Source organism: Lasioglossum baleicum, chromosome 11 (assembly GCF_051020765.1).
Source record: "Lasioglossum baleicum chromosome 11, iyLasBale1, whole genome shotgun sequence".
Taxonomy (NCBI): domain Eukaryota; kingdom Metazoa; phylum Arthropoda; class Insecta; order Hymenoptera; family Halictidae; genus Lasioglossum; species Lasioglossum baleicum.
The window spans coordinates 13,036,886-13,053,071 of record NC_134939.1 but is presented as its reverse complement, the minus strand read 5'-3'; the positions used below and the strand labels follow the sequence as shown (position 1 = coordinate 13,053,071).

Sequence of the window (16,186 nt, the reverse complement as noted above, 5' to 3'; positions counted from 1 at the left end):
AAACGCCAAGCCACAACACCGATCTTCCCCGAGATGGAGAAACGGAAGATGGACTTGGAGGATCCGAGTTTAGCTGTTCTGCTCGTTAAACGTCATACCTGGAGAATAGTGAAATTCTCGAGTACGCTGTTCATCATGTACTTTTCCGGCAGGTGCTTCAACTTGTGTATAAAGTTGATCATGTACTCGCACATCGGCGAACGACTAATCCGGTAGACGAACCTGCCGTTTTCAAACCTAGCGTATTCCGTTTCCACTTTTTCCACCACTTGTTTACCGAAAGAGCAAACTTTCGTCGAACATGTTATCGTCATGTTCTCGTTGCTCTCGTACCTGTGGACAAACGAATACGTAACATTAACGACGATTCACAGCGAATCATTGCACTCGAGATTCACCCTTTTGCCAATTTCAACCTTACGCAAATCGATTTCACCCTTTTGCAAATGAATTTCACCCATTAGGAATATTTAAAATTAATTACACTTGACAGCATCTCTCTGGAATTCAGAAGGAGTCACCATGGACAGGAGCACACGTGGATGGTATCCAACGATAACAGTATACGTTTTGCAGTCCAAATTCGCCCGTATCATATTCTACCATATGCAAATCGATTCCACCTTTTTGCAAATCGATTCCACGTGTTCATGCATCAATTATCTATTGCATGCACCTCACGTTTTTCGTTTTAAATCTTACAAGTATTTTCATAGATATTAAAAATTCACAATCACAAATTTTCAGGACTATCTGTACGGGGTTAGGAATCTGTATGGGGCTAGAAAAGAATATTTTATGTCATCCAGTTCTGAGCTATGTTTAAAATTTCAAGTCTCTAGCTCTCATCGGGAAGTTAGTTTAAAATTAATTGCAAAATTTGTACCGAACAAACAGACAGACAGACAGACAAGAAAGCGAGCTAATAAAAACGTGGTAAAAAAAGTGGAATAAAATAGAATATCCTTTTTTTATTTAATATAAATATTTAATATAAATTTTCAAAAGTCATAATTGCATAAAGATTCGCAGTCTAGTAATTACCAATTCATTAACTTCGTAATGCATGAAAACTGTATGTTGGTATGTATATTCATTGTAGCCATTTTCTGATTAATCGATTTGAATATTTTATATGTATTTATTGAAGCGCGTATTGAATATCGCGTCTTATAAATATACAATTTAATCGAAACAAATAAGTAATTAATTTTAAATATTCCTAATGGATTAAATTAATTTGCAAAAGGGTGAAATTGATTTACAAAAGTGTGAATTTAACGTGATATAGAAAAGACAAAACAGTGAGTAAATACAACTTACTGGCTCGTCACACCGTAGAACGCTCCAGCCTCGTCTTGGATGTTAGTATTGAGATCAGCCCAAAATTTAACGAGGAAGAAAGCCGCCTGAGGTCCTTTATCGTAAAGTTCCTTTAGACCACCCTTTTTCTCCGGGAATTTGTCATATATCTGCCTAACGTCAACAGCCTCTAGCAATGGGTCCGCGTAAGTCGCGGATCCTCCTATGTGGACGAACAGGTGTTTATGATACTGGAAATGGAAAAGTTTCCAACAATCAAGAAGTTGATCAACGTAGAAAACGACGGTTTATCGTTTCCACCATTCGATAGAATTTTATCGACCGGGGATGATCCACAAGTGTTTGGGGTAGACTACTCCTTTTTCCAGGATTGCAAGGGTGCAGGATTCGCCTTCTCGTTTCCTGATAATACAAACACGGGGTTTTTCAGTAGTCAAAAACGCTAGATAAAAGTCCTATTTCTTCGTTTACGCAATTTGCATTATTCGGCAGCGCAATTTGCATTCAAACGCACTCGAAAGTCCTACTTTTTCGTTTACGATGGCTGATTTGCATTATTCGGCAGCGTAATTTGCATTATTCGGTAGCATACAACTGCGCGTGTAGCTATGAAAATAGCGGAATAATGCAAATTACGCCTCGCAAACGAAAAAATAGGACTTTTGAGGGAGATAGCGCCCTAGATGGACCTTTTGTCTAGCGTTTTTGACTACTGAAAAAGTCTGTGTTTGTATTATCGAGCGAGAAGAGGCGAATCCCGCACCCTTGCAATCCAGGAAACGAGTCCACCGCCTTAATTCTAGAAAAGTCGAAACGATGGAAAACGTATCGCTTACAATATCCTGATCTCTCTGTTGATCCATGTAGGCCGAGAACTCGACAAGCCTAAGCTTGTGGGTTGCAATGGCACGTCCTTCCCATGGCGGGGGTGGTTGAGCCTGGACCATGTCGCCGCTCGAGACCGCCGTCGCTGGCTTTCCGGTGTACGCCGGCTGCGAAAATGGCTTGACATCCTGAGATGTTCCTGGCTGCAGGCCCGGCTGCCAAAATTGCTGAAAAGTCGACGATTCCTTTCATTTTCAAACAGCAACGCGGCGTCTTCGACTAAGGGTACCAGTACAATGGAGCTGCGATATTAGCGAGCTAATTCGTTGCTAAGCTTCACTCTCTTCGCTGGTACCGTTCTACTCGTACCCTTAGGAACAGGCTCTTATCGTTAGCATTAGTATTTCGACTAACTTTATTTCCAAACGCTCGAACGCTCACCGACAGAAACGTTCTTATCGTGTTGACTGCCGAGCGCCATTTTCACAAGAATCTCGTCGGGGTCCGTACAGATACAGGGTGAGTCTGGGAACTGGGTCAAATTACTGCTCTTTTTTAACATTTGTGTAGTCAACCAAATGTATAGATTCTTTTAAACCTTTGTGTATTTAACATCTTTGCACAAATTCTCATAATAAGACTATAAATTACTATATTGGCGAGTAAGGAATGGACATTCAGAGAAATTTTGTAATATCTTCTAGAGCAGGGGTCGGCAAACTTCTTTTGGAAAGGGCCTGTCATAAATGTTGAATTACCAAGCACTACATATTTAACAATTCGTTTATCACAATACCGTAAAACGTACATTGTATTAATTTACTCTAAAATAATGTGTTCAATTTCCACTTGGACCACTTTTACAATCACGGGCACGTATTTCTACGTTTGTCGCGGGTCTGTGCGTATACGGGAGACTTCTAAATAACGCGTGTAAAAGAATGACCATGCCAGAAACTTTTCACGCTAAACTAGCCAGAAAATATCCTAATTATTTTGAACGGTGGGGTAAACCTTGGCGTGCAAGGATCGACCGATGAACGCTACGGCAGTCAACGTGTGAGACAATTCTAACGAAAAGAAAAAAAGAAAAAGAAAACAGCGGAGTCTTCATTGCACTTCATTGTACATATAAATTTCAACCGCGAAACACTTGGAAGACGCAGAGGAAACGTTCCATGGAATTGGTCGCGTGTAGAGTTTCTTCGCGCAATGGAGGCTCCACTGAGAATCGAGTATCCGTAAGACGAGATTTTTCATCGGATTCCGCGCGCAACGCTAACCGGGGAACATTGAAATTGTACAACGAGGAGATCTTATCTTTCACCGTAAGCCGTCGAACCATCGAGCCATCGAGCCCTCGGGCGAGGAACGATCGCGAAAATGCTTTTCAATACGGGGCGGAAGAAAAAACACAACAACGATACGAAGAAGAACAACAACAACAGCAGCAGCAACAGCAACAGCAACCAGACGAGAATAAAAACATATAGGTACGAACGTAAGCGAAGGAAAGTGTAGTGGTAGTGGTATTATGCGAAGAGAGAAAGACAGTTTCGTAAGCCACAACAATGTTTCGCAACGTCTAACTATGCCGATAATGCACACATACATACATATATGAACAGGGTCGACGATACACGGTATTGCCTCTACATAATCGCACATTGTCGATCTACGTACGCCATTGTCGCGTTATCCGAGGTAGAAAGAGAGAGAACGATACCGTAGCGAGCCAAATCGGAAAGAAAGAGCCGGAAATCGTGTCCACTGCTCTCCGCGAAGTCTACGGTGCGATCATAAGGAGGGAATACCGTGTACGCTACCCGCGAATCATGTATACGCGCGTGTACCTGTTCGTGTGCGCATATTATATGTGTGTGTATATGTGTAAATACATGTATGTGCCCAGGTGATATGTAAAAAGATAGAGCAACGGACAAATTGAACAATACACAACAAGGGCCCCCAAGGGCGTAACAGCAGAGAGCAAAGGGTTGCTGTCTCGTCGGGATGGTTAGTTTTTGTCACAGAACCTTTCGCGAGCGACGTTCCGCAGTGTAGATGCTGACGAGAGCTTCCTTTGAAACACCATTAAAAAAGAGAACCAAAGTATTCGCGACAGCGATTGCAAGATTTCGTGCTTCTCGTCGTTCTTTGTCAACAGTGACACACTAATATTCGGACACTGTTGGAAAGATGGTAAGCTTTTTAACACTAACCCTTATATGAATGACAAGTTCGATTTTATTTAGACTTTCTTCACTCATTTCTTATGACATAAGTTTGATTATTTCAGTAATTGTGAATTAAAAATTTTTGTCACATTGTGTAGCAAACCAATTGTTCTAACTTCTCAAAAAGACCAATACAGTAAATCCTCTATAGTCGCAAAAGCCTCGGGGAGGTTTGTTTGCAAAGTTCGTAGACGGACGCTATTTTTTTGAGCTTCAAAGACCGAGCCGAACGAAAAGAAGGACAGCGCGTGTAAAGAGAAACCGTACTCTTTCTTTCCCATACGCTGTCCTTCCTTGCGCCCGAAACTGTCATCGCCAATTAAACCACTAAACACAGTTGAAATTATATCGTGTTTGGTCTTATTTTAATCAGAAAAATGCCACAAATAGATTGGTGAAAGTTTCATAACAAAATACGTAATAATAAAAAAGATTTTATATTGGTATTACATTGTGAGGACGTACGGGCCTTTGAACTGTGCCGGCGACTGCGACTCTCCGTGACGCATTAGTAGTGGTTCACACCGACATACCCGAGCCGAGGTCAGATTACTATAGTGGAGGGTATATACAGGGTGTTCCATTTTTCTTGAGACAATCAATTATTACGGAAACCAGCAGGAATATAAAAAAATGTTTTATATAAAATATTCTTCATATGAAGGGGCACATGTAATGGGGCCATGCACATTTTTCCATAAATGCCAATTAATAAAAAAGGCCCTCATTTTTCCAAATGGAAACGCATATTTTTTACTTCATATTCTTAATTATTTAATTATTTCATATTTTTATTTCAAATTCCAATTGAAAAAATCAAGTTGCCCTTCATCTGGCCCTTAAAGGGCCCTTATGGAAAAATGTGCATAGCGCCATTAAATGTGCCCCTTCATATGAAGAATATGTTATATAAAACATTTCTTCATATTCCTGCTGGTTTCCGTAATAATTGACTGTCTCAAGATAAATGGACCACCCTGTATTTTGCATTCATCGTGTACGATCTTCTTGCGACTGTAGAGGATTTACTGTATTAAAACAGTCAGTGACGTATTAAAAGAGGTCACTGTACACCATACGCCGAGAGAAACGACAAATTTACTAGATCTTTCCGAGAGAATCGTTCAAAGTGTTACAGTTTCGAAGATAGTCGCATCTACACTGCGTTCGATCCTCTTTGGAAGTGGTAAATGAAACGTAGATAGTCGGAGTGGTTCGAGCGAGTTGTCGGAGCTCCTTCGCGCTCTCCGGACGAAATGATCAGCGACGCGACGAGTTGAGCGCCGCGTCGGGATCAACGTTCTCGAGTCGGGTCTCGATTAACATGAAGAGCGAAGGTACTCGGATCGAGCGACATCCGACAAACGTAGAAGTTTACGATGGTCGATCTAGGCACGAATGAAAATTGGGTCAGTCGACAAACCACACGATAGAGATCGCCCTACGCAAGCGGATTAAGACGGTTGCAGGGCGAAGCGGTTAGAAAAACAGAGACGAATGTCAAAGAAGAAGCCAACCAACCGACGGTACAGCGGTCAGATTATATGCGTCTTCAAGACGACGAGACACCGTTCTTCTCGGCGATCGAGTATTCTCGATCATTCCCGGATACGTAATGCGTAGACGACGATGCATCGGGACGGTTAGCCAGCTATCGATTTCCAACGATACGCGAGTTATACTCGGGCCACAGCCCACAGCGTGCCAATTGCATTTGCTCCCGACTTCGATGCCTGCCGGTTAGTTCTTCTTAACACTTTATCTACCGGTAGCCTATTAACCCTTTGCACTCGGAGCTATTAGGCCGGAAAGAATGTTCTTACGGTTTTTGTTATTTTGATTACATAATAAAAATCGCAAGGAATTTCTTTCCGACCTAATAGTTTAACTGGAAAATTCAACATTTATTCCGCGACCTAGAATATTTCCATTATCTGGGATTTTTTAAATCAGCTGGATATGAAATTGATATAATACCTCGTACAGTGTTAGTTAATAATGTAAACAATATTTAGAATAATGGTACAGCTATTTTCAGTGGCGCCTCAGAGTCGCCTCTCGAATACTAAGGGTTAATAGGCTTCTCAATAATTGTGCTGCACCAAATGGAAGCTTAAGATTCTTCTTTCACGCAATAATCTCGAAGGAAATTATTGGATTTTGTTATTGAGAGTTGTTGGTTTATGATTAAAATTGCTGCTGCTATTGAAGGATTCTTTTAAAAAATCCTCAGCCGCGAATCATAGATTTTCAACAATTATGGAATAATCACCGGTAGCTAATGTGTTAAGTATTTGTGAGTAGACAGCGGATCTTTATGCAAAATACAAATTTTCTACTTGAATTGCAACAAACTTGAGTCAAATAGAAATTTCTTTTCTTCCTTAATATTAATATAAAAATTCTTCTATGTTTTTACTGTCTTAAATTAGGACTACTCATTTCTGTCATGAATGCAGCATATCCGGTGTCTACTTACGAGATATCCGGATAAACAAAAATTACTCGGGTATCTCATGAATAGACTGCGGATCTTTATGCAAAATAAAAATTGTTTGCATCGACTGTGAGAAGCAGAACGCCGATTTATTAGTATTTTTCTACGAAAATAAAAGTATTTAATCTCTAGATAATTAATTATTCCGTATTGTATTATATTATTTCATACACAATTATGAACTAACCGAATACTCAAGTAAAGCATACGGCGCGGTGGCTCAGGTAATAATAGCTTTTGTAACCAGTTGTGAGACCTCATGAGTAGACTTCGGATCTTTATGCATTTATAGCAAAATTGAGTAGATGAAATACAAAATTTTAAACATTGACGATGTCAATGTATGAATATATGATTTCTCCTCTATTAAAATCATTAAGGGAAGAAATAATTCTATTTCTTGCAATCGAAGCAGGCAATTTTTATTTTGCATAAAGGTCCGCAGTCAGAAAGATTAGTTCGACGGATTAACTGGATAAAATTCGACCAAGATTTCTCGAGAATCACTGTGTGCAAGTACTTTTCTGGCTCGTTAAACCATCTTTCTCTCTTTCTCTCTTATCGACTACCGTGTCTCGTCGTCTCGCCCCAAAGCTCGTGGCTCCTTTCAAAGGTATCGCAGTCCGACAAAAAAGAAAAACAAAAACGAAAAGAAAAGAATAGAAAACGGAAAATAAGAAGAAGAAGAAGAAGAAAAAGAAACAGTAAAAGAAACAGAAAATCGTTCCAAGGGGTTTCTCGTGATCGGGACTTACCGCTCCGGGATAGGAGACAGGGGTGGAAGCGTGAAGGGCAAGGGGCCCCACGAGGGCAGGGGGCATCTTGTTGTGTATCGCACTCCCAGCTGATACTATCTGGGCACTCGACATGCTCGACATTGTCTGGAGCGCCTTCTCCTTGGCGGCATGATCCTAACAAATCGTCAAACCGATTACAACTTACAACGCATCGCCGTGTCGCGTCGCGGGAAACCCCCGCCACCACAATCCAACCCGCGCGCGTTGGGCAATAAGAAGATTTGGAAAATACTGTCACGCACATAATTGATCGCACACACTTGAAATCAGGATAACTTTTTTATCAGTGGACCAAACGACTTCAATTTCTCTGTAAGGCTCGAAGAATTAGTTTAGTAAATGAAGTCTAATAAATACGCTGAAAAAATATATTTGGTTGGAATTGAGAAAAACAATAGTAAAAATCGGTTTTAACAACTTTTTCAGCGCGTTCAATGTGTTTTGTAAACACGTATAAATTATATATGTTCAGAAAATTCCATTGAAATTGGTTAATTGCTTTACGAATTATAAAGGATCAAACGTGGTGAAAATTGCAATTTTTCATGATTTTCGGCCTACAACTGCCATTTTTTACCACGCTTATATTAACTTGCCGTGTTGTTGTTGTATGCGTGAAATCTTGTAATCGAATTTCAAACCTCTTTTCATAGTCCAATCTTGCTGAAATTTTGTATGCACACTTGCTTATAGAAAAATTTAATATAAATTTAAATAAAATTATGATATTAGTGACTACAAATAAAAGCGTGGAGCGCTCACGAAGATTACGTCAATATACTTTAGCGCTCCACGCTTTTATTATTATAGTCACTAATGTCATGATTTTATTTAAAATATTAAATTTTTCTATCTATTCCGAATTTTGGGGAAAAATATTATTAATCATTTAACTGGATTCGGTATTTCATGGAGAACCAGGAAAAAAGTTATTTTCTCCTTTTTTCATATATTTAATTATAACTCGTAAACCAATTAACCAATTTCAATGAAATTTTCAGAATGTATGTAATTTATAAATTTTCGTTATTAGAGGTCAGCTAAGAAAGTTGTAAAAATCAATTTTCACTATTGTTTCTCACAATTCCGACCAAATGCATTTTTTCAACATATTAATTAGACGTCATTTACTAAATTAATTCTTCTAGCCTTACAGAGAAATTGAAGTCGTTTGATTCAGTGATAAAAAAGTTATTCAGATTAAAAAGTGTGTGTGAACAATTATGTGCGTTGTAGAAGAGAAGCGTCGTTCCGTAAGCGTAACACGGTACACCGTGTACACCGTAAACACTGTGTACACCGCGTACAGGATATACAGAGACGAGAAGCGAGAGGGAAAACTACTTAAAACTTTCCAACGAATCGTTCCTGTTACCCCACGACGCGGCATTCGACTCGAACCGATAAAATCAAATCGATAAACCATTTCTCATCGATGCATAATTTCGTTATCGCCAGTGGATTTCCCCTACCCGGTGTCGGTGTTTTAGCTTGACCGTGGTTGATGTCATCGATCGCTATCGGGAAAACGGCAATGCAGTTGATTGCAGAAACAAGCCCGGTTTTGGGTCGCGAAATTCGCGGGAATTTTGCGCTTTTATCGGAAAGCCGTCGTTTTAATCAGAGGCCCCCAGACCGAAAATCGCTGACGAGGCGAACGAGGGGTTCGTTCGTGTGATATACGGGAAATTGGCGTGTCCCCCTCCCCTTTCTCTCTATCTCTCTTTCTCTCCTAGCCTCGTGCCCACACCCGCAATCGAATCCACGTTCACGTTCACGTTCACGTTCCCGTCCACACCCCGCGCCTCGCTACAGAGCTTTTCAATTTCGTTCATAAATCCGTAATGGGAGTGCCATTACAAGCTCCGCCGTTCGGAATGAAGCGCGTCCGCGTAACAATACCAACTGCAATGAGGGCTTTTCGTAGTCGCGCGTATCACAAAAATTTCGAACTTACGTCCGGCAACAAATTGTTTTTTTTTACGGGAATACATTTCATCGACACCCCTCGTCGGTACCGTTCAGCACCGCTATAATACATCCTGTTCATAAATCACCGGACACTTGTCCTCAACAAAATGGTAATTAGAGAATACGAGCTTGCAGGTTAATTTGATTGTTTCATTTTTATTAGATGTAGATGCTCTACGATCATATTTGAATGTAAAATTAAATATATACGTTTGGAATTGCGGGATGATTATTCAACAAAATGGTAATTAAGGAATACAAGCTTACAGGTTGATTTGATTGTTTGATTTTGATTAGATGTAGATGTTCTACGATCATATTTGAACGCAAAATTAAATATATACGTTTAGAATTAGGGGATGATTATTCAACAAAATGGTAATTAAGGAATACAAGTTTCCAGCTTGATTTGATTGCTTTACTTTGATTAGATATAGATGTTCTACGATCATATTTATATGCAAAATTAAATATATACGTTTAGAATTGCGGGATGATTATTCAACAAAATGGTAATTAAGGAATACAAGTTTCCAGCTTGATATGATTGTTTGATTTTGATTAGATGTAGCTATTATACGACAACATGTGATTCGATTTATATACTGTTTGAATAAATGTTGGAAAAAAGGGATTGAAAAATTGTGGGATGATTACGACAGCTCTTGAAGCGAAATTGGAAAACAATTACCAATGTTCCTTTTAATATCGATCGTAAAATTGTTTCGATCTATGTGTAGATCATTTTCAAGAAAACTAATAACTGCGTATGCTTAACGAAATTATTTTAACTAAATTGAAATCGAAACAACGAAACACGTGCTGTTCTCATGTCGTTACACAAGCTACATTTAATTTAATTTTCAAAATTGCTTTGATGTAGAATCAGATCGAACCAGTGCGCCGAGAGCATTAGTACATCATTTGAAAACAAAATTACCCCACTGAAATTTTAAATAGAAAACATAAGAATATTAAGATTTGATTTAAATGATCTCCACATTAGAAAAAATCAGTAAGTACCATTTCTATTTTATAATGTAGGTCATGTAACAACACAAAATCGTCTGCATCCAAATATTAATGAGTGTCCGGTGTCTTATGCACGGGAGTGTGCATATTCGCGGGCCAAATCGTTAATCATTTTCCCTAGAAAATTCGTAACTCTCTGCGATGGGTTTCGACGTATCTCGAATCGAAGATCGTCCCTCGATTGGTACCCCGAACGAGTACCAATTTGCTTCTGGCAAACGAGTACCGTGTTCCGAATAAGATGGATAAGTGTTGGGATGAAAACTCGCGGTGACACCGTTGTCCCGTTGATCAATTCGTAAATTCGGTGCAAATACGCCGCGGCAGAATGTTCGAAATAAAAATGGCCCGAGGAGAGTGTACACGATCGCGTGGCTGTTTGGGTGTCTGTGCTCTGTGCTCTCTGTGGCCCGTGCTCGCGTAGATGCGTAGGCGTGTAAGTGTGTAGGTACACGCTCGCTTTAGCTCGTTGCCTCCCTCGCGTTCTGTTTGCGTGCGGTACGCGGTTTTATTTCGCTCGCAGCGTGATTTAATAAAAGGAACGCGCGCGCGCGAGCGGACGAATTTTCGAATTTAAAAAACGATTATCACGGTATCGAGCTGCACGCGAAAAAATCCATTCAATTCCGCGGGACCGTTGTTCGGAGCGTGCACCGCAGCTGAATTCGCAGTGGAAAATCAATTCGGTTAATTGAGAGGGAGCTAGCTCTCTTCCTTTTTCCCTCGACCCTCCCTCTGTCTCTCTCTCTCTCTCTACTGCCTCATCCTCCCCTCCGTTTTTTCTTGTTTTAATTTCCGCGTCTCTTGTTCTCTTTGTCTCGCTGGGTATCGTTGTCCTTGTCGGCTGCAGCCCCTCATCGTGCAAATACACGCGAGGAATGCAGGATTGGCTGGGTAACGGGCTGGACATGTTTATCGACATTCTGAAACGCCGCGCCGGTTGGCCGTTTTTGGGTATCGTCGGTTATCGAGCTACGTTTACACCGCAACAATCAATTACACGGTAACGCTTGGCAGGATTATTCCGAAAATTGATTGCGCGGCCGCGATCTCCAAAGAATGCACTCCCGGGAAAAATGACGAGTTTCGATTAACCTCTCGTTACCGGCGCGCAGCGCGATCCCGGACCTTTTTCCGTACTTTCAACCGTGCCGACTACGGTTGTCGTGCTCCAATTGTTGTTACCGTTGTTGTTCGATCGCCGATCCAACGAACGGCGTGAAAAATGTACGAGCATCGAGTAACGATATGCAATTTGGAAATTCAAGAGCAAAAATGACTGTGACCGTTGGAAAACCAGGAGCGGCTCGCTTATACACCAGCGAAGCGGAAGTTGCCAGCTCGCAGAACTTTTGATACCGACGCGCCGCGATCCCGGACATTTTCCCTACTTTTAATCGTGCCGACTACGGTTGTCGTGCTCCAATTGTTGTTACCGTTGTCGTTCGACGACCCAACGAGCGGCGTGAAAAATGCTCGAGCATCGAGTCGCGCGTAAGGGAAAAATTCGGGAGGAAATGCAATTTGGAAATTCAAGAGCAAAAGTGACTGTGACGGTCGGAAAACTAAGAGCAGTTCGGCTATACACTTGCTATACTGTTAACCGTGCCGACTACGGTTATCGTGTTCCAATTGTTGTTACCGTTGTCGTTCGACGACCCAACGAGCGGCGTGAAAAATGCTCGGAGCATCGAGTCGCGCGTAAGGGAATCATCCGGGAGGAAATGCAATTTGGAAATTGAAGAGCAAAAACGAGTGTGACCGTCGGAAAACTAACAAGGGAAGAACCCCAAGTGCCCGACTTCGATTTTGATCATTTTTTGTGAGACGATGGTATATGGATCCCTAATGATGTCTGCAAAATATTAGATCTAGTTACTCAATAGTTTGAAAGATATAAACAATTAAACTTTCATACCTTGTTGATATACCATGATTTGCAGCTCAAATTTTCGAAGTTCCATTAGCCATATCTTTAAAACTATTGAGTAAGTACAGCTAATATTTTGCAGACATCATTAGGGATCCATATACCGTCGTCTCACAAAAGATTATCAAAATCGAAGTCGAACACTTGGGGTCCTTCCCTTGCAAGAGCGGTTCGGCTATACACTTGCTATACTTTTAACCGTGTCGACTACGGTTATCGTGTTCCAATTGTTGTTACCGTTGTCGTTCGACAACCCAACGAGCGGCGTGAAAAATGCTCGGAGCATCGAGTCGCGCGTAAGGGAAAAATTCGGGAGGAAATGCAATTCGGAAATTCAAGAGCAAAAATGACTGTGACCGTCGGAAAACTAGGAGCTGTTCAGCTCTCCACCACCGGAACCGGAAGTTGCAGGCGCGGCGTGGTTTTTGCCGGCTCGCAAAACTTTGATACCGACGCGCGGCTCCGGGCCCGCGAAAATATACGGCCACGGTACGGTTCGCCGCGAATGGTCTTTAATGGCAGTAACCGCGCGTAGAAATTAAGTAAGGCGAGACCACAGGAAACGTAAACAGCATGCCTAAAAATTCTTTTCTCGCGGAACACTATTATATTATACCTACTACTGTCGCGTCGTATTGTAGCTACCTATATGGGGGAATCGGGAGAACGCGATTCGCAAACAGGACTACACCGCTCGGGGCGGTGCCTACCGCTTACCGCGTGTCAAACCCGGAAACCAGAAAATTACGTCACGCTGTAGACTGTCCGTACACCGGGACCCAAAGTCCGAGTCCGCAGCTCGGAACAGGGGTTGGTTCTCTTCCGATTAATGGTCTCGCGGCACGCTGGAGGCACGCGAGAGGCATGGGGGAAGCTTGGGGAAAGCATGGAGGAGGCTCGGGGTCACTGCGGTAGCAGATGCAGCCGCTGCAATTGTAGTCGGTGATATTCGCGAAGGTGCACCAACGCGACGCCGGTCTTTCTCGTTGCAGGTTTTTATCGAGCCAACTCGAGTCGAATAGATACGATTGACGGGCGCGAACATGTTAGGTCGTTCGGAAAGTAGTTTCGTGTAGAGATGGCAATGTTATTCCCACTTGTTATTAGTAGACAGCGGATCTTTATGCAAAATAAAAGCTTCCTACATGAATTCCAACAAACTAGAGTCACCTAGAAATTGATTTCCATTCTTAGCATTTTAAAATTCCTCTAATGTTCTTACTGTTTCGAATTATGTACACCTACTCATTTTTGTTATAATTGCATCAAATCCGCTGTCCAGGTATTACTAGGCTGCGGATCTTGGTGCAAAATAAATTTTTTATACATCAATTGCAATCTACAGGAGCTAAGTACTTTATTTTGCTCATTAATCATTTTGATACGGTCTTAAACTCTTTTTATTGTTTTGAATTACATCTGCCCATTTTTGTCATAAATGCATCAAATCCGCTGTCCAGTTATTACTAGGCTGCGGATCTTGATGCAAAATAAAATTTTTATACATCAATTGCAATCTACAGGAGCTAAGTACAAATTTATTTTGCTCATTGATCATTTTGATACGGTCGAAATAGCATACCGACACTTAAACTCTTTTAATCTTTTTATTGTTTCGAATTACATCTGCCCATTTTTGTCACAAATGCATCAAATCCGCTGTCTAGTTATTACTTGACCTTTAAATCGCAAAATTATGGCATATCTCGACAGCTGACATCTCGGACGTCGTTTCCTGGCTTGTGGTGCCTTTCAAACATTTTTTTGTCATCGCGTCAAATATGCAAAATCAAAGTGCGTATCTCCATGACCTTTTGCTTTTTTGCTACCGCAAGGATAAAAGTGCAGTGCAGGAAAGAAAATATTGTGTGCTGTTTAACGAGAAGATGTACCTTTTTCAGCATTTTTTTTTATGCGGTGCAAATTGCATCTCAAACAAAATCGTCAAAAGTTATATAACTGAAATTCTTGCTAATAAAAAACAGAATTAAAAACAGAATTATTCTGAATTATAAAAAATTAGCTTTTTGATTTTCGAACAACTTTCCGAACGACCTGATACAAATCGGAAGTCCGTTGATACGGCGGTGACAGAACGTGACACTACAGAATCGCGACTTCTTAACGCGCGTGTTTCGATCCGCGTCCGTTTATAGGAAATATTCCGACTCTCCGACTACATATGTATGTATACCGCGCGCGTTTCTATAAACAATGCACCCCTGGTTTCCTATCCTCCTCTGTTCCGAATCGTATCGGCGAATGGAAGCGTCGAGTGCACCGCACTGTGATTTATTAACAGCCGCGCAATTGTTCCCAAATCGCTTTAATAATTCAGCTGTTGATTAAACGGGCTCGAGTTCATTTTTACGCCTGATTTATTGCGTTACAAACCACCCCGCGTCGCTTTTGATCGAACAAAATTCTCTCCATTGACAATTAATTCCTGGCCGACGCGATCCGACTCGATCCGATTTGATCCGATCCGATTCGATTCGAATCAGAATCGTCGAGGATAACAGTCAAAGATAAAGGATATCGACGGATCAAAATGGTGAAAGAATCATCGTACACAGCCTCGAGTTTCGCTCGGTTCTGCCGCAAAACGAGATAAACGACAGCCATTTTTCGCGTGTGTAGCAGCAGGGCTAATCGATTTTGAGAGAAAACGTTGCTGCACTACGAATCTTAGGCGTAAACATTATGTTCGCATAATAATATAAAAATTATAATCTAGAGAGAACGGATCAAATTTGGAAGTATCGTTGACAAACGATTATCTGTTTGCCAATAGATTCAATTTTTCCAGGTCGAATCAATTTTCGAAATACCTTGAACGCATAGGTGTGCATAATAATAGATAAACTATCGTTATTCATTCATCACGGGTGCATAGGCTCGCGAATGTAATCAGAAAATTTTTTCCGACACGTCCGACGCGTATTAAACGTTTGATCGGTGTTCGAGCCTGTCGAGAGAAGTAGGTATATACTGTTAAATGCGAAAAAAAGGAAATACAGGTATAGATGTATATGTATGTACTCGTGTCGAATAAGGAAAGCGAACGAGAGAAAAGTCTTTGGATACTCACCACTTTGAGTTTCGCCTGTATTTCACGGAGTTTTCTCCTGGCGAGGACTTGTATGTGCGAAGAGACCTGCTTTCGCGTTCTCGTTTTGCCCGTCCTCAACTTGATGTAACGAGCGATCAACTCGTTTCGACCTGCAACGATAAACAGAGAACGCGCGCGATTAAATTACCGATAGACAATTAGTAAATCTTGCTCGAACCGATATCTATAGTAGCCCGTATCAGTATCGCGCGTATACTCGAATGTCGAACAGCGTTTCGATCCGGAAAACTGCAGGTTCGTTGTCGATATCGATCCTCGAACTATTTCGTACCAGATTCCTGTATAATCGTACATGCACAAATGAAATAGATGTCAATTTATGTTTTCTCCTCTATTAAAATTATTAACACTAAACCTACCGAGCACTAAAAGCGACTAACATATATTTTAGTTTGAAAAAATGACGAGGCCTTATTTATTTAGATTTTCTGCGATTTTTAC

General features: G+C 41.1%; 1 protein-coding gene across 11 annotated transcripts in view; it reads right to left on the bottom strand.

Annotated features, from left to right (window-relative positions):
• The window catches only part of Scalloped (TEA domain transcription factor 1 homolog scalloped), a 128,798-nt gene that overhangs the window by 6,029 nt on the left and 106,583 nt on the right, over positions 1 to 16,186 (bottom strand). For 10 of the 11 annotated variants that reach the window (XM_076433261.1, XM_076433256.1, XM_076433260.1 and 7 more), the window contains 5 exons: positions 15,704 to 15,834; positions 7,638 to 7,793; positions 2,160 to 2,375; positions 1,324 to 1,553; positions 99 to 333 (listed from right to left, as the gene is read on the bottom strand). In XM_076433261.1, the coding sequence (XP_076289376.1) occupies positions 99 to 333; positions 1,324 to 1,553; positions 2,160 to 2,375; positions 7,638 to 7,793; positions 15,704 to 15,834 (968 nt within the window). The remainder of the gene's footprint in view (positions 1 to 98; positions 334 to 1,323; positions 1,554 to 2,159; positions 2,376 to 7,637; positions 7,794 to 15,703; positions 15,835 to 16,186) is intronic. The other variant, XM_076433267.1, reaches the window with a different exon arrangement.